The sequence below is a fragment of the Porites lutea genome, chromosome 2 (assembly GCF_958299795.1).
Source record: "Porites lutea chromosome 2, jaPorLute2.1, whole genome shotgun sequence".
In the NCBI taxonomy this organism is placed as follows: Eukaryota; Metazoa; Cnidaria; class Anthozoa; order Scleractinia; family Poritidae; genus Porites; species Porites lutea.
In genome coordinates, this window is record NC_133202.1 from 28776457 (window position 1) to 28794765 (window position 18309).

General features: G+C 40.4%; 1 protein-coding gene across 5 annotated transcripts in view; it reads left to right on the forward strand.

Annotated features, from left to right (window-relative positions):
• LOC140928212 (kinesin-like protein KIF15) overlaps positions 1-18309 on the forward strand; it is a 70294-nt gene that overhangs the window by 29764 nt on the left and 22221 nt on the right. For 4 of the 5 annotated variants that reach the window (XM_073377926.1, XM_073377928.1, XM_073377929.1 and 1 more), the window contains 21 exons: positions 182-372; positions 1246-1308; positions 1927-2040; positions 2333-2426; positions 2765-2896; positions 3641-3747; positions 4333-4476; positions 4880-4957; positions 5700-5996; positions 7008-7115; positions 7666-7771; positions 8558-8688; positions 9229-9306; positions 9908-10024; positions 10359-10430; positions 10722-10799; positions 10987-11073; positions 12208-12270; positions 12499-12579; positions 12970-13053; positions 13628-13726. In XM_073377926.1, coding sequence (XP_073234027.1) covers positions 182-372; positions 1246-1308; positions 1927-2040; positions 2333-2426; positions 2765-2896; positions 3641-3747; positions 4333-4476; positions 4880-4957; positions 5700-5996; positions 7008-7115; positions 7666-7771; positions 8558-8688; positions 9229-9306; positions 9908-10024; positions 10359-10430; positions 10722-10799; positions 10987-11073; positions 12208-12270; positions 12499-12579; positions 12970-13053; positions 13628-13726 — 2324 coding nt within the window. Of the gene's footprint in view, positions 1-181; positions 373-1245; positions 1309-1926; positions 2041-2332; positions 2427-2764; positions 2897-3640; positions 3748-4332; positions 4477-4879; positions 4958-5699; positions 5997-7007; positions 7116-7665; positions 7772-8557; positions 8689-9228; positions 9307-9907; positions 10025-10358; positions 10431-10721; positions 10800-10986; positions 11074-12207; positions 12271-12498; positions 12580-12969; positions 13054-13627; positions 13727-15962 lie in introns of all 5 variants that reach the window. The other variant, XM_073377931.1, reaches the window with a different exon arrangement.

Below are 18309 nucleotides of genomic sequence, written 5' to 3' on the forward strand. Positions count from 1 at the left end.
TCAGCCTACAAAGCAGGCGCTCGAAACCTAAAGAACGCCAAGTAGAACTAAGAGGGTGCAGCCGTTTTTTGTCATATGCTCTCTATTTCCAGCACCTACTTCGCGTTTTATACCAGAAATTACACCCTTTTATTGTATGATAGTTTTAATCCAACTTTTGAATGTGAAACATTTGTCGTAGAATCAACTGAAGTAGCCCGCAAGATTTCAGCAGCCTGTGGTGAGGTTTGTGTCGCCCCGCCTGACAGCACCAACGATACCAATAATAACAATAACAATTCAGGAATAGACTTCAATCAGCAGTACCGTGAATGGAAAGAAATGATGCTGGCTGCTACTGGCGCCAGAGAAAGGGCTGAAGAAGAAAAACAGGTAAAAACAAAACTGGTCAAACAGGTTTGACTACCCGCTCTATAACGATTTATCGTGTTGAGTTTTTAGCCTTTCTCCACTATTTTCATTGTCCACATTTGATTCTATTCATGAATCAGAAGATAACGGATATCCTCAATTAATGTTTTAAAACGCCCAACATTTGAAACTTTAGAGGAAGGTTAAAATAACATAACAGAAACAACAGATGTCACGGATGGGCAAAACTGAAGAAGATTGAAACGGATTGAAATTAGGATTTTTGAAAACTGTTCAGCCTAACAGTTTTTCAAAGTTGATCCTGCTGCTTGCAACTTCAAAAATAATGCTCAGGAGACATATTTGTTTGTCTCGGATCTCTGATTTTGTCATTTACGTGTGATTTCTTTGCTTACTTTAAGTGGCCATAGCGATTGAGGGCGAGTAATTTGCAAAATTAAACAAAATGAACTGGACTGCCGTGACACAGCCCCTTTAAAAGATTCGAAAGGTCAAAGCTGACGTTTTGAGTGTTAAACTTTCTTCATTCATTCTCTCTGACGAAGGGCTTGCGCTCAAAACGAATCCAAATTCGATTGTTGAACTTTCCAAGTACCAGTGCTACCTTAGTGTACACTAGCTACAACCAGATCTTATTCCTTTTCATGACATCAGTGCAATGCTTAACAAAACTTCCCCGGCAGGTCAATTGAATTGAACCAAATGAATCTTCGATAATAAAACATCTTAATTTTTAGACGAAATACCATTAGTACCACTTACTGCAAAGAAACACCTTGAGCAGTGGGAAGCCGAGAATAGCAGGATGATATTTAGCACGGCTTGGGGAGTTAACTACATTATTGTATATTATGTAAACTTTCTTTTCCACAGTGTTTGACTGAAAAAATTGAAAAGCTAGAAGAACTGTGCAGTAAAAAAGAGAAGTTCTTACAGGTTCGTGTACAACTTTTAGTTCAGCTTCATTTATTTACTTAGTCACATGGCTTCCACTCCCCCCTCCCATCCCCCCTCCTCAAAAGAAGTATTTGTGAAAAATGGGGTAGATAGCACAACCGAGCGGGGATTCATTTTAAGGGTGTTCCTTAACAACGATAATGAATTAAACCTTTTTTTTTCGTCAGTCTGGTTAGTCTGTTGATGTTGAAGAGGGTGTAATACAAAAGATTGAAAAGACTGAATCATAAACAGCCTACTAGAACACAAAACTTAACTGACAACAGTTTCCGCAACACCATGAACATCTCCAGTCTGTGTACAGTCAACTGTTTTTAGGACGGACACCTTTTTTACTGGCATTATGTGTCCGTCTTATTGAGAGTTAACTAAAAGGATTAAAGATAGACAGGGACCAACTTTAGGTGTCCGTTTTAGTAAGGGGTCCGTCTTTTTGAGATGTCCGTCAAGAGAGAGTGGACTGTGTTACTGTCGATAAAATAACAAAAAATGATAAAAGAGACATGAAAGCAGAGCTATAACAAAATTTAATCAGTTTTTTGGCTTGGTCTTTTTTCTTCCTGTGTAACATGGATATTTTTGTTTTAATCTTCACAGTCAACGAAAATGATCCTTAAGTTTCGCGAAAGCACCATTTCCAGACTGGAGAGACTACGGAAGCGAGAAAAGGAGGGTGCTGATAACCAAGAAGACGTTAAGGAGAGGGAAATTGTAAGTAGAAAAGTCGATTTCCCTATTAAATGAGCTTATCCCAAGTACAGCTTAACAAATGACACTACTGGAAAATACTTTCATTAAAGCGTGGCAGCGTGTGCGAGCGGTTTATTTGTTTCAATCATTTGTTCGGCCCCTCTAGCATTAGTGCTATAAACGCCGAGGGTAAATAAAGGACATTATTGTTATTATTGATTATTGTTAGGAGCCCTATGAATTACCTACGAATTACCGAACACATTGGTTTTCTTGAAGCTTAAAATTCACTTTACTTCTTCTTTTTTTTAAGCAACTTCTCAAAGAAGAAATCGCTGTCATGAAAGACAAGCTCGAACATCACCCGGATGTCACAAGATTCGCTATGGAAAATCTGGAGCTCAGAGGTAATTGAGACAATCTTCTTCGGCTTTTGTTCCCTTCCGGCAACATTGGATGCTATCATGTGACAGTTACAAAATATTTACTTGCGTTGAGAATTGGGATTAAAAAGGGTGAAGCCTAACTGTCAAGTTGTCCAGAAAACCTGTCATCTCTCTCCACTGTACAGGGTCGCTCTTTTCCCGCATTGCTCCATAGAAAATGATTTTGGTGGTATTTTTAGAATAAGGGTAACTTTTATGCGACATGTTTTGTGGAACAGTCGCAGTATAGCCTTCGTACCTTTTTTTTTCCCGCCAGATAAATAATGATTTCTCAACTTTTTGCTCTTACTCTTCCTTAGCTGAACTGAAGTGCATTCGCTCCAGGAATGAGGAAGATAGGAGTTACGCTCAAGATCTTGCTAAGAGTCAACGATACTCACTACAGTTAGAAAGACAACTACGTGAGCTACTACAGTCACCTCAAGGAAGTGGTCAGTTACTAAATCGTTTCTTTTTCATAAAGAGAGCAGCCAAACTCCTTAGTTGCGATGGCTATGTTCTCAGTAAACATCTGCACGCTTTTCTTACGTAAACCTTTAAACGCTATTGCATTGTGCATCAACATCCATTTTCTAGTCTCTGGCTTCCGTAGTATTTCCTTTTGTTCTGGTGAGGAGAATTTGTAACAATGAAGACATTTTCTTTTTCCTTCAGACCTTCTTGTTTGATTAAGGAGTTCAAGGGTTAAGAAACAGTTTTAAGCCCCTTTCAATCCAATGAAAGGGCAGTGGCGGATTCAGGGGAGGGGCCCAGGGGGGGCCGCCCCCCCTATACCTTGACCAAAATGAGGCATTTTTTTGAGACCGCCCCCACTTATGTCAGAGTCTGGATGACCCCCCCCCCCCCCCGCCTCCCCCCCGCTTCTACCTAAAGGTCTGGATCCGCCACTGAAGGGTGATTTTGATTGTATATTTGGATTCTAACAAGAGTGATTGTCATTATATACCGGCAGGTTTATATTGTAGGTCAGACCTCTTTCAAACCTACTACTTGTGCAATTTTAATGCAATTCAATGTAATGCAACCATACCCACTTGCCGTATGATATGTGTTAAAAGTGAAGTGATGCATTTAAAAATTGTAGAGATAGACCACACCACCGAGTAAACTTTCCCCGCAATTGTAATTGTCTTTTGCGTGATCTGAATTAATGGAGTGCACAAATTCTTTTATAGAGCTGGAGAGAAGTTTATCCAATTCACTATTGAACTTAGAAGCTTCAAACGCTGAACTTGAAAAGTTCAAGCTTGAAAAAGCACAGCTACAGGCCCAATTAGAATCGGTAAGTGCGAGTATGACAACCAAAAGTAATCGGGATGGCTATATGCCTCTTCCTTGTTTCAGAGCCTGTTGTACACTTGTTTTTATTTGGCCGAAGTGGCTTGCGTTTTGCCTACTCCCTAGACCTCGTTATTGCGAACGGCCGATACGTTTCGGGTCTGGTGGTCCGAGCGAGAATCCTAGCCGTTCGTCTCGCATACGTCACCGAAATGCATTGACCGAGAAGGCCCGGGAAGAAGCTGTACTGGGACTAGGCAGGCGTGCGTCTAAACTCAAGAGTAAACGTTTTCTCTTTTGTTTTTGTTTTTTTTTTCTCTCACTCTGGTTTAGAGGGTTAATTCTCTTTTTGAACAAACGAGCGAGTGTACGTTTGGTTGTTCTTCAATTCTCATTTAAGAGAAATACGCTACAATTTAAACCTTCATTGAAAAATATAACTAAACAATTCATCCCTTGTTTGCATTTAAGTACGTTTTTAGACTGATGTTTCATATTGACACCGAATTTTAAGAGAAACTAGTATTTAGTCTGCTGCTCTTAGAAATCAGTGAAATGGTGAACTGTTTTCTTTTTTCCTACTGCCCAGACTCGCGAGGAACTCACAGAGACCCGCGAGAGCTTGCAGCAGATGAAAGAAAAACTAGTGGGGCAAGAAGAGAGTTTCCGAAAGAAGGGCATCGATTTTGATGCTGAAGTCCTATCGCTAAGGAAAGCAAACGCTGAACTTGAGGTAACTTGAAGAACCAATGAGTATGCCTTGCCTCCTTAACTAGGAGTGGAGTAGAACAACTAATTGTCTAAATGAAACCTCGATGGTTGATTAATTAATAGACGTATTTGCGTGTCTAAAGAGAGCTGCGTACCAATATGGAGCGGAATGTGTTTCCTTGACTGTAACCCTTTTCTGGCATAAAAAGAAGTAAACTAAAACTGACGACAATGTGTATAAATAAGTACCAGTCGTGTAGATTGGTTTTGGGGAATTATCTTAAGTTACTTCTCAGGCCGCCAGGTTCGTCTTATTATGATATAAGTCATTTGTTCACGAACTCCAGATACAAAATGTCTCGATGTTGTCACTCCCGGTTTGAACTTAATTTTAGTAACTGATGAAAATTTCGCTCAATTTGTAGAGAGCGCTCGAGGCCCATCAACTAAAAACGGCTGTAGAGAGGACGACGCTAAATGACATTCACATGCAAACGATAAAGGTAAGGCTATGAATCTTCCACGAAAAGTTATAATGGGCCATTCTGATGTTGCCCCAAGTCTCTGCGAGGCTAAGTGCCAAGCCAATGATACGATAATGATTTTATATTCTCATGCAAATAAGACTCATTTTCACAAGAAAGGTGTTGCTCTTAGCCTCGTTTTGGAACTCGGAATGGGCCTATTGTAAGATTGCCCTCAGCTCGAAAACTTTTAAGATTTCCAAGGCTCAAATTTTAACTGGTTGAATTCATCTTAGAACAAGAGCTCCGTAGACCATGTATTTGGCAAACTGCTTAATATAAGAGACGGAGGACGACTTCGAGAACTCGAGAAGTTCTCAATACTAAGTAGTGTACGCGCGTGAACCAGCGTCACTTTGGCGGGCAAACGCTATAGTCATCGTCATTCTACTACGAGTTTTAGCCAAAATGTTGTAGTCATGGAAACAAGTTATCAAATGTTGGAAGTTTTATCATTTTGCGATCGGGAGAGGGCGTAACCTCCTTCCAAAAAAAATTATGGCGTTAACGTTTCTAGTGAAAAAAAAGGTACAATGAAGCTTTCCGGTGTGTCTATTTTTTTTAGAATACGCGAATGAGGTTAAGTCAAAATCTCATCTTCGCATACGGATACATACAATCTCACAAATGTCTGTAAATCACTGTATCTTGTAATCACTGCTTGAATCAGGAGTAAGCGGTGTACATTGTTTAACGACAGTATCTATTATTCTCGCTACAGAGCCTTACGTCACCTCGCAAGCTATTACAACCCAACCGACTGAGCCCTCTCACCACTGCAAGCACACCTAAAAGATCTCCAGCCAACAGTCGGAAATCCAAATTGACCTCCTCTCCTGTCATTGGAACACCTGATGAGAAACCAAAGCCGCCTAATGGACTCATCAGAAGAGATAGTTACCATGATGTCGGATCGGACAGTGACACGGATGAACCGTTCTTTAACTTCGACTCTGAAGAGATGGATGACGAGGAGTTGTATTGTGAATCTCTTTTGGAAGAACTCAAAAAACAGCAGGTGAAAGATAAAAGCCTTTATAATAACGCTGAACCTAGCAGCCTTTAGCTCTACGGGTATAAACCGGGCGACGGTGCCAAACCGGTTTGAATCCTCTCGGGAAATAAGACACTTCTTGATATGACGAATATAACGTCTATCTCGCAGAGAGAACTTGTGCTCTCATTAGTTACTTTCAGGTCGCATATTGTCTAACAATGAAACTGTTCCCGCCCAAATTCTTTGCAACAGCGCAAAATCTATGACGTCAGAGACGGACTGCTACCTGCGTGTGTTGATTTCTACTACGGATCTGCTATGTCCCTGATATGAACATAGATAGCAGGGTGCAAAGAAAATCATTTTTACAGTTTGCCATTCGGGCAAGCTAAAGCTAACATTTACTAGCCCAGACGTCATTTCAACTAGCCCCAAAAGCTTTTTGAGGAAATGAATTGATCTCACAGTTGTTCTGTTATTCGAATTCCTTAAACACGATCACTTGCCCGTCGGGCAAGTTAACAACAGAATTTACTAGCCCTAGCCCGATAACAAAATCCCACGACTAGCCCCAGGCTATTGGACACTACTTTCTTTGCACGCTGGATAGCAAATCACTTACAGTGTTATGAGTGGTCATTCGGGAAGCCAAATAATTTTGTTCCCTCACAGGAAGCGAAATGAACTGTTTGCCCTCTCAAGACCTAGCCTGCGAACGCAGGTATACAAGCGGCTATCGCTTGTCTTCGACAACCCGCAGTGCGTCTACCTTCACATGCAAGTTCCTCGAAACCAAGCACATTAGGCGTTTTTTTGGGCCTCTGAATAACTGGACCCGCAGAACATTTCTCATTTCCCTGTTTCTTTTAACATCACATAAACAAACCGAACACACGTTCTACTGACTACAGGAGGGACAATAGCTTCGATCTCTTGAAAGGGTGACTTTCAAGCAACGAAAAGAATCTATGGAAAGTAAAGACTACAGCGAAGTCTTGTCCTAATCTGCTATTTTTAACCGTGTTTTATTAGGAGATGAACAATATTCAGCTACAACAGCTCCAGCAAGAAGAGGCGACAAGAATACGACTGAACCAGAACGTGAACAAACTTGAGCACCAAGTGCAAAATCTTACAACGGTTAGTTCCGTTCAAAGTAGTCCACAACACTTTAGTTATGGAGACGAAGCTACCTGATAACTTCACTGATTACTAATAAGTGAATGATGTTTTTTATTTGTAATGCAAAAAAATAGCAGGGAAAAGCGAAGAAACTATGTATTGACAGTACACACTTCACTGCAGTCTGCAAACTTTAAATTTGACAGCGGCACTGAGGTTGTTTAATAAGATTAACGGCGTGGCTTTCTCTTAGATAGCCGAAACGCGCTTACTGTATTTGAAACCATTGTGGAAGGAAAAAGGCCATTGTTTATATCCACTTTCGGTCTCTCCTTCAATGAAAAATTCACCATCGATAATGTAGTAAGTTGTGGTTCATTTATGAATTTTTTTTCTCGGTTCAAGGTGTATATTCCTTTGTATCTAACGCATTATCGTGCATCACCATACCCTAAGAACAACGAAAAAAAAAATCTAAACCAAGAACAAAATTAAACCTTGAAATATAGGCATATTGTCAGTTGCTTTACAAGGAGAAAATGCTTTGGATGCTTGTGTTTTATTCCAGGTTCTTAGTACGGAGCGGGAAAAGCACGCAGCTATCGAGACCGAGCTAAATATGAAGAACCTGGGTCTAGCAGACAAGCTGAAGGAGGCCCGGGGGGAGCTGACGGGTGTGTAACATTAACTTCTTCTTAATCTTACCGCTAAATAGATAGTAAAAAATCAGGTCATAGCATTTGTAGTATAGGCCTCAGTTGTTCAACAGCTGGATAGCGCTATCCACTGGATAAATCACTGTTCAGTGGATAAGTATTAGGAAAATCAGTAAAACTATCCACTGCATGGAGATTTATCCGGTGGATAGCGTTATCCAGTCATCTTTTGAAAAACTTGGGCCAGAAACTCGCTAATCATTGTGTAAGACAGTAAAGACGAAAAGCAGAAAGAGTTGCACCAATGAACGGGTGCGTGTTTAAAGCACGTTCATCTACTTCTAGCCATCTACATATAAGCAAGTCTGTTGCTAGACTGGAACGCCCTGACATAGTAGCAAGGAAGGAAAGAAAAATTCTACCTCGCATAAACGTCCAGGAAATTAAGCCAGTTTTTGTTGCTCAAAGCTTCTAATGTTTTGAGATGAATAACTTTTCCCCTTCAATGGTCATGAACGTTTACAGCATGGAGACTGACAAGCAAATTTCACCACCAAGTATTCTTTTCAACTCTACTACTTTGGGAATTTATGTATTTACAAATTTACCATTTCAAAGCGGGGCTTGGTGGGGAAATTTGCTCGTCTGACGTAAACATGCAAAAGGGCTATTGTAAACCGAGTTAACCGCTCTGAAGAACCTAAACCATAGCTGCTAGTCTGCAGAATTTGACAGAGCTAAACATACATACTTGTATTATTTACAGGACTAGTCAGAGATACTTTTGTCTGTTTTTTAACGCAGTTCTTCGCAGTGAAGTAGAAGACTTGAAATGCTCGTTACAAGCGTCAGTGAGACAGGTAGATTCCCTAAAGAAGGAACGTGACATGGAGAGCATCGAATCGGGCAGGAAACTTGCTGCATTAGAGAGCAAGGTATAGCAATTTTTATGTATAATTTATGTTTCATTTTGACCTTCATGCCCACTGTGGTTTTACCTTACAGTTTTTTTTATTTAGTTCCCTCTCTTTTCATTGCTTATTACTAATGTATCGCATTCCTCTCCCATTAATCACTCTTGGTATTGCTAACGGCGAGTTAGCATAGGGGTGATATATATCCGTTATTGACCAAACGTGAGGTCAAGATGGCTGGATATTGACCAAGTTCTAAAAACGCAGAAAAGAATGAGACCAATATCCAACATGGCCAATTGCGGGACACACACGGGATATCCAGAGTGGGCAAGATGGTTCCATGCCCTCGCCGATTCAGCCATATAATAAGCTAACGTAAAAAGGACGATTTATACTTTGCGATGTCACCTTTCAGAACTTGTGACCTCCTGATTTAAGTTAGAAAGAAAGAAGAAAATATTTCGAAATCACTAAGTATGTTCCTTATTGCTCATTACTCCGCTGCTGTTTTATAGAGTAGTGACTCAAGACTTATCTTAATACAAATCTGTCTTTCAGCTGACAAGACTTGAAATAGAGAACTACAACCAGCAGACAGAAACGGAGAGTACAATAGAGATGAACCAGCATTTGCAGGTGAGGATCTGTCGCTTTATTTCTTTTATTTTATACAAACATTTGTTTGCAGCAGACCCCATTCTCCTGATTTTGCGCGTCGAGAAAATAGGTGGCGGGGAGGCGTTGGCAGAAAGACTAAACTCTCTTCAGATATCATTGGACGTTTATAACTACCACCGTTAATTTGAGAAGAAACTGGAAACTCCCGTGTACCTAACGAAAAGTTTTTCAGCTAATCGTCGCCACTTTCCGACAGTGGTTTAGTAGTTCATTGTTTATGGCACTTAAGTATGACAAAGGTTTCTTGACGCCGGCCATTCAGCTGGTCCAGGCCATTCACAATGGCTTCGAGTTCCTAAGTGAAGATATCCGTTAAGAATTTCGTTTTAAAATAGCATGGCTTAGTCAGTGAAGAGAAGACCATCGCAGTCAAAGACGCTAACTATGCGGTTATAGCTTACCGTTATGCGAAATACAGGAGATACATCTTAGCTTCAGACGGCTTTGTAAATCGATGACTACAGTAGGTAGTCGTGAACATCACCTTCATGAGTATATTTTTCTGAAGTTTTTCGTGGAATAAAATTTCATCTAACCGTTTTTGTTGTTGTCGTTGCAGGCGGATATAGAGACTCTCAGAGATGAACTGGAATTTAAGAACCATAAAATCGATGAATATGAGAATATGTTGCAGTCTGAGAGGCACCGTGTGAAGGACTTGGGACAAGAGCTACAGGTACGAACCCTTATCAATACTAATTATTATTGTTTAGTTAGTATTTTCTCATATTATATGGCGCTACTGCGCTTGCAAAATCGCAGCATATCTGCGGGGAAACAGTGCAGCCGTCAGGTAACATCATTGATTAATAATGATAATAATCGTTATCATCGTCGTCATCATCATTACTGTAATGATGATAATAACAATAATTATCATAATGGTGATGATGATGTTTAAAGAAAAGGCCCAACCCTCAGTGCTGGTTTTCAACAGGGCCCTTATTAGTATAGATTTTTACCTGCGCTTCGTTGAAGCGGTGAACTAATTGATTTTGATGTATTTTTAGGGAACCTTGGAAAAATTAGACATACAGACGGAGACAAATAACAAGTTACTCGCTCAACAAGACAAACAACAGGTGAGATTCATGTTTTGAACCCAAGTGGCAATAGTTCAGTAACCGCGTGTTTTTTGTGAGGATTAGGGCGGGGGAGAGAGAGAGGCTAGATTCTTACCCTCATCCTTCATGTCTTACCTCTAGTTTTTCTTTACTGTCTCGTATTTCATTTCCTGTCAATTATGTTAATCATTCTGTAGAGTCCTCCTAGTTTACGCGGAAGCGACATTTTCTTTGTAAGTATGTAACAGCAATTCCATCTAAAGGGTAATGTTGACTTCTGTTGAGTCTGATAATGTCGTTTGATTTCAGGATATGGTGCGAGCGCTAGAACAGCTGGTAGCACTCAGGACAGAACTACAAGAAAGTACCTCCACATGCGAGCAGCAGGTTAGTGTTTCATTTTATATGTGCGAGGACATTACATGAAACAAAACCGGTTCCGCGCGTCAGTTCGATTCTTTTCCGGTTCGTTAGGGATCATTTTTCTCTCTTCTCTTTAACAGTAGTGTACAGAACCGCAGGAAAAAGCTATGTTCTAAATGACTAACATGTGAGTTTTTTTATGACACAACAGGCCCAGAAAATGCACTCGTTGTCAAATGAACTCGATGAAGCAAAGACTACTATCAGAATGCTGAACAAGCGAAACGAATCTGACATCGTAAGTAAATGTTTCTTAGTCACTGAAAAGAAATGAGGTCTTGATGAAGTGAAATATCCATTTGTTAATTTAAATTTATTGACAGATGCTATGAGAACCCTTTGTTTGGATATGTTTTTCGATGATTTTGCGGCGATTATTACCCTGCGAATAGAATCTTCTTCCAATGTTGCAAGGAGTCTCTGCTCGTAGGGCAGGGGAGTAGCGGTCTAAAATGTCCGAAACTGGTTCGACCTGTTGCCATTGAGGACTCGTTGTTTCTCTTACCGTATTTATTCGAAGCGCCCAACCTCAAATTAGCGCCCACCTCGAATAAGCGCCCATACTAAAGACAGAAAAAGTTAATAAGCGCCCAGTCTCGAATAAGCGCCCACCCCCTCCTCCTCCCAATCAAACTCAAATAAGCGCTCACCCCCACCCCACCCACTTGAGTGAATAAATTCTAATAAGAGACTTCCCCGAGGACGGAGTTTTCTTCAAAGTATTTTACAGAAATTTTGCTTTGTTACTTACTCGCGTTTTGTTATTAGCATTTCTTGTTTTGTTGCAAAATAAACATACTTCACTTGCTAACAATGGTGAAAATTTAATAAGCGCCCAGCCTCGAATAAGAGCCCACCCTCAAGGTCCAAAAATTTAATAAGCGCCCAGGGCGGTTAATCGAATAAATACGGTATTAGCCTGTGAGCAAGCTCTCTAAGGCGCTCCGGGGCGGGGAACGGGGGACCCACCAGCCCCTCTCTTGATTGCGTAGTGTACTACAATGAAACCCCGCCTTACGGCCACCTCGGTAATACGGTCACCTCGTAATTACGGCCACTTTTTTGGCCACTTTGCAAAAACCGCCATACATTTTCTTGTAAAAGTATCCTCGTTAATACGTCCACCCCGTTAATACGGCCATTTTTTTTGGCTCATTGGTGACCATATTAACGGGGTTCCACTGTGCTTCTATCCTTTTGGCTTGGAATTATTTATCTTACGGTAGACGTCATAGAATACCCTCAGTCCATATGCAAAGGTAATAATGCTTAAGATATGTCGTGGGGATACTAAATCTCCTTATTTTATTTGCTCTGAAGAATTACAGAGCGTAACAAACTGACGTTGCGCATGGTTTTGCTGTTGTTGCAGGACTGTGTTAATAATTTGATGGAGTCAGTGAAAAGCTTAAAGAAGAACCTTGGCGAAAAAGATGTGAGTATTTAATATAACGTTTTCTTCTATGTTTGTAAGCTTCGCCGTAACTTTTGCCACAATAAGAGTAACGAAAAGATATCTTTTCAGAATTGCTGTGATTTAAGAATCTTTTACACCAGGAGGTTTTTCTTTACAATTCTTCCTAGGTCGTTTAAAATGGAAGAATTTGGGATGTTAGTTCCTTGTCAACGAAAACTTAACATCTGTTAACGTTCTCTGTTGCAGAGCGAATTATCTTTCGCTAGAAACCAACTGGAGGAAAGTAAAATCCAACAACAGGAGCTGACAGATAGCATCGAGGAAAAGGTAGTGCTAGTTCACCTAGGGTAGAGTAGGATTTTCTGCTGGTTGAATTGGGTACGCACACTTTTTTTCATGTTTGTCAGTCTTAATTGTAGCCTTGATTGCTCCAGCACAAATTGTCAGTCTTAGAGCTATGTCCACCTTATGCAAAGTCATAAGTGCCAAGTGGTTTGAAAAGCTACCTTACTGGCTGCACGCAGTCAACACGGGTCGATACCCCGCTAACCTAGGGTGTGCCGCAAGGGTCTATATTGGACCCTGCGTTGTTTAGCATACATATCATCGATACGAAAATGTCGCCAAAGTTAAATAACTTTTAGTCGTGTGTAATTGATGTTTCCTCCTAGTTTCGGCTTGTAGTTGTAATTGTTAACACCCTTTTTTTCCCCACAGAAACGAACCATTGAAAAACTAAAGGATAAACTCGATCGAGAAACAGATAAGTTTAACAAGGAAAGATTAGATCGCGAAACTGAAGTAAGTCTTTCAAATTACGTTAATTGCCCTCTTTGCAGTACTAAGGACTAAATAATATCCGAGAATTCCTATCGCACAACAGAAAAGGAGCGTGGAAACTAGGTTGCAGCGACTTTGTGCACCTGTGATTGTCAATGGTTGCACCCTTTTGGCTCTGAGTTTTACATTTTTATCGTGTAGCCTTTTATATCCATAGGATTGCATGTAAATAGTTTAATATATAGCTGCTTCAATAAAGGTTACTTTGGGTATTGGCACCGGGAATCTATTGTTTTGTGGTCACTCAAGCAAATTATTGCATTGTTCTGTATAACCAAATGCCCCATGCTTAATGCCCAATTGTCAATGACCAATTGCCAAAGCAACCTTTATTGAATCAGGTATATACTCTAGATAGGTAGATGTGAAAATAAGGGCAAGCTTATATTTTAAACGCGTTTAACAAAGTAAATGATTGGTCAGCCGAGTAATTAGTATTGTTTACTGTATTTTACAGATTGGCTTGACTCACAGCAATTGAAGTTGGTAAACCCTACGGTATTCTGATTTTGTTTTCTTTTTTTGTCTGTGACAGATGGGCCAGTTAAGAGATGATCTCCGTCGCACGACAGAACAGTATAGAGAGCTCAACCAAGCCCTTGCACAGCAACAGCAACAAATGACTTCTCTTCAGGTGAGTAAATCATTACTAACCAACTTTTACCCACTTTTAATATTGTCTTAAATAAATACTGGTTTTAACAACTGGATCACAATGTATGGAAGATGGGTGCCTGGGATGTCTGGGAGCCGCTTTTGTGACCAACCAGCCCCTAGAAAGAGAACCGCCCCCATTGCTGGTAATCCCCGCCGGCAACCAAGCCATGGGCCCCACCCCGCACCGGGGTGGGGGCACCCGTCACACTGTGTTTACAGTGGAAATTAAGGGAATGGGAAAGAAGGGGCAAAAAGCACTAATAACGCACTCCACAGAAAAAATCCGCCACGCTTCAACGCGCTGAAATTTTCTTTGAGGCTACGACCATGCCAAGTGCTCGGAGCATGCGCTGAACTCTGCTGTGGCTGACCGCTATGAGCATATCGGCTGCTCTTTGTTGTTAACTCAGTTAAATTGTATTTAACCGCAATTATCGGCTACTCGGTTTTGCTGCTAGAATACTTTAAACTGGTACTGGGTTTCAGGGAACTTTAGGCTCTAGCTTGTTAACTCGTAACGTTGTAAATGGTGGTCTTAAAGCTAAACGCGCATCAATCTATCGGTTAATATGGATTTCTCACAGTGAATGAGGAATGAATGCTGTCTTGCAACCATCAAGATGTGCCGTGTGCGTTTTTTAATTTGTGAACTGTTCCATAGAGGAAAGAGGGAGTGCTGTTAAACGCCTTTTAAAAAGGGAGTGGGGCTTTGTCAGTTTTCCTCGTTTACCATCAAGCTATTATTTGAGAGTGGAGGCATGCATATTGGGACTGGCCACCTTGCCTGGGTGACAGAGTAGTGCTATTCAGCGCAACTGTTTTCTCCGTGCTCGGTAACTACTAGTGCATATAAATAACCGTCTCGCTTTTAATCGTGCTTTGTAGTAGCAGGTGAGTGCTTTTAAGCGCTAGTAAAACACCCTTGCCCTTTTAAATCGCCTTCCTTTTCATCTCAATCTCTCCGAACAGTTCGTCGCTTTTGAGATGTTTTTAAATATTTTGATTGAGGCTAGCAAGGGAGTGCTGTTAAGCGCTACTATACAACCCATGCTTGGCTTTTTCTTAGTATCTGAAGAATACTTCACCTTCCCCTCTACACCCACACCAATTTCACTTGACAATCAGTCAAATCGTCAAGACGTAAATATTGTTTTAATCTGGTGATGATGGTTGATGTTAGGAGAGGAGTGCTTTTAAGCGCTACGAGTTTACCAAAGGGTTGCCATGAACTTCTCAGTAGCTGACAAACATGTGCACCCCTCCCCGTACCTCTCCCCCCCCCCCCCCAAACCTCGCTTGATGATGATTTAGTGAGTGAAGATTTAAATCCTGTTTCACCCATAACAAAGTTGAAAAACAGTGCTTTTAAGCGCTACGATTTTACCTTAGGGTTGCCATGAACTTCTCAGTAGCTGACAAACATGTGCACCCCTCCCCGTACCTCTCCCCCCAAACCTCGCGTGATACTTATAGTGAGTGAAGATTTAAATCCTGTTTCACTCATACCAAAGTTGAAAAACAGTGCTTTTAAGCGCTATTTTACCATCCCTTGTTTCAGTGCGTATTACAGTAGTTGGATATTTGCCATATTTTAAACGTCTGTTTTATCTTATTGATATTTTACTTCTTAGTTTTATCTCCAAATAAATAATGTTCTTATCCAAGTTATACGGCGAGTGCTTTTAGGCGCTATGTGAACGCCGTAAATTGAATGGCCCAACTCTAAGAAGAGTGCTTTTAAGCGCTTAATAAGGCGGACAACTCTGTCGCCATCACTCGATTCCATTGTCTTTTGACATGCGGTTGAAACCTGTTTTTAAAGATTTTTATTTTTAAGAGATTTTTATGACACCTTTAAAAGCTTTTTTTATTCCAGTTACTCTGTTTTTATTGTTTTTAGTCTTATGGAAATGATTGTGGCTGAGCAGGAAGGAAATATGTCGTAAAACGCCGTTTTAACTCCTGCAATCTTAACATCGGTCCTCAAATCCGTTTCTTGGGAAATGATTGTGTCGTTTCAGTTCGGGTCTTGAGGGGAATTCCTCTTGAGATACTAGACTGTGAGCCTTGAAGAAAGATCATTCCACATTGTGCTTCCTCTTAATAATTGTCTGGTCTGCCTTTGTATTACTTCTTTGAGTTGGGCCGTTTTTTACCTGCCATTTTGAAGTTAACTTTCTAACTTCCTCTTCGCTGTATTCTTTTGGTTCAAGGGTATCAGCTGACAGAGATCCCGAATGTATTCCTTACGATCAACAACTCCCAATTCGCACTGGTGCGGGCGGCGCAAGTCACGTGACGATGCCCTTTTGTGAAGCCCCGGATATAACGCATGCGTCTCTTCGTTGAGAACATAAACTGAACCCACGATCTCGCTGGACACTGCATTTGAAAAAAATAACGCTCTTCAACTTTCTTCTTTCTATTTATATTTATAAACATTATTTTGAAGCAGTATTTATTATCATTTTTTTTTTATTTGGCGTTGGGCGCAAGATTTTACATTGCTGTTTCAACGCATTTGAAGACTCGTACTTTTTGATATTTTTGCATGAACTTTTGAAGTATTTTTGAATTGCTTTTACTTTTATTCAATCTTTTCCAAGCTCATCCTTCCCAGTTTTCTTCTTCTTTTACTCATGCGTGTATTCTCTTTTCGCGAGCGCTTAATTTATAGTCATGTATTTAATCCAATGCTTGTTAGAAGGTCGTCCAAGAAAGTCATTCGTGATTACTGTGTGCCAAAGTCCAAATATTATACTTATAACTCGAAGGTATTTTTTATACAGTATTTAATATATTGATACTTGTAACATGTATATATTTATAAGTAAGATTATTTTACCTAGAACGTGAGAACTGTTTGGCGGTGGTTTTATACTTGGTCTTTTGTAAATACATAGTTTGAAAATGCGTAGATAATTGACAGAACAATGTGACAGTTGTTGTGCTCAACGTAACAGTTGTTGCACTGTCACGAGTTTTATGCCCGGCCTGGCATTTCACCGAAGGAATGGCATAATATTTATAGTTTTCCTGCGGCTAAATGTACACGCAAGTTCTATCTATTCTTTCATGTAACGTTATACAGTGTGGTGTAATGAGTAAAGACTTTTCTGTCAATAAAAAGACCTTATTCACCATACCCGCCATCTCTGCACTCGCTTTAGAATGGGTCAACACTTACTTCCATCCGCCAAACTGACGTTGACAGATTAATGATTCGTACACAAAGTAAGGGTTAGGGTTAGGGTTAGGGTTAGGGTTGTTGCTATATACACTCAAATCAAACCATTCATTGTCAGCAAATCCTCGGTACTTTAGGGTTTAAGGTGATGCACTGCAGAGCCGATGCTCAGAGATCGAATCCTACTCTTGCCATCCTGAATTGTTTTTTTCCTTAAAAATTGAAGAGACCAAGAGTTTTATGAACAGAATTTTCAAGACACAGAGAAATTTCATGTAAGAAAAGTGAAATATCTTGTGAGAGCCACTGAGAGGAAAATGTCAGTTTGGCGGATGGAAACAAGTGACGACCTTAGAATGGGATGGACGGGATAGAAGCAATGTCACGTGGTATTTCGGGAGCAAACAAGTGATAAAATGTGCCAGTACGGGCAATCGCGGTCGAGTTTGTTTATTCTCTCGAAACGTTAGGACGATAGGTTTTACATTATTATTGCATGCTGTGAAGACATCTAGATGATTGGTTCCAAAAAAGTAGCAATGATCTCTTCTACCCATAACTTGCCATTATCGTTTTTAAGATAAACGTTTGTTCACTTTCTGTCGTCTAGAATAAACAACTCGACCGCGATTTCTTGAACTGGCAAAAGAATTCACTCGTTTACCCCCGTGAGAAACCACGTGACGTCAATCCGTGAGCGTGCGCAAAGATGGCGGGCATTGTGAATGAGGTATATTTGCACTATGGATTTTGAATGCCACTTTCCCTGGAGCATCATTTTGCAAACTTAAGTGAGCAAACTGGCGTCAATAAATGGCTTGTCAAACTGTTCGTATGGTAGTAGAATAACATTTTGATAACGGAGATAAAGAAGCTGAACTCCGTCTATTCTTGTCTTGAGAGAAGACCTGAGTTTTTTAGCTTTCCTCTTAATGCCGTCACCTCAGTGTATTACATCAGCTTCTCCTGTAAGTGTAGAGTGCGTTGTTAAGGAAACATGCCGAGATGCCGTCGTTTTCTTTAAATCACAATGTCATGTTTGCAAGAAAACAGATACAGCTGTGAAGCAGTTGTTTGTTGTTGCAGAATATATATCGCCAAAAGAAGTTTAATTTTATCGAGATTTTTTGTTATATACTGAAGACGAGGAGAGCCCAAAATTGAGCTTATAATTACTGTAGGAAACCAGTTTTGGTTCGTATGATCGAAAAATACATTGAGGGTCGGACCCTCACCACCTTACGAAAATAATTTCCGCAACAACTCAAAACGTCGCAAAAACTGCACAGACTACACTTGGTTATTTTTCTTTTACAACAAAACACCATGATTCATGATTCGGTAGCCTCGTCCAGGTGTTTCATTGCGCAGCT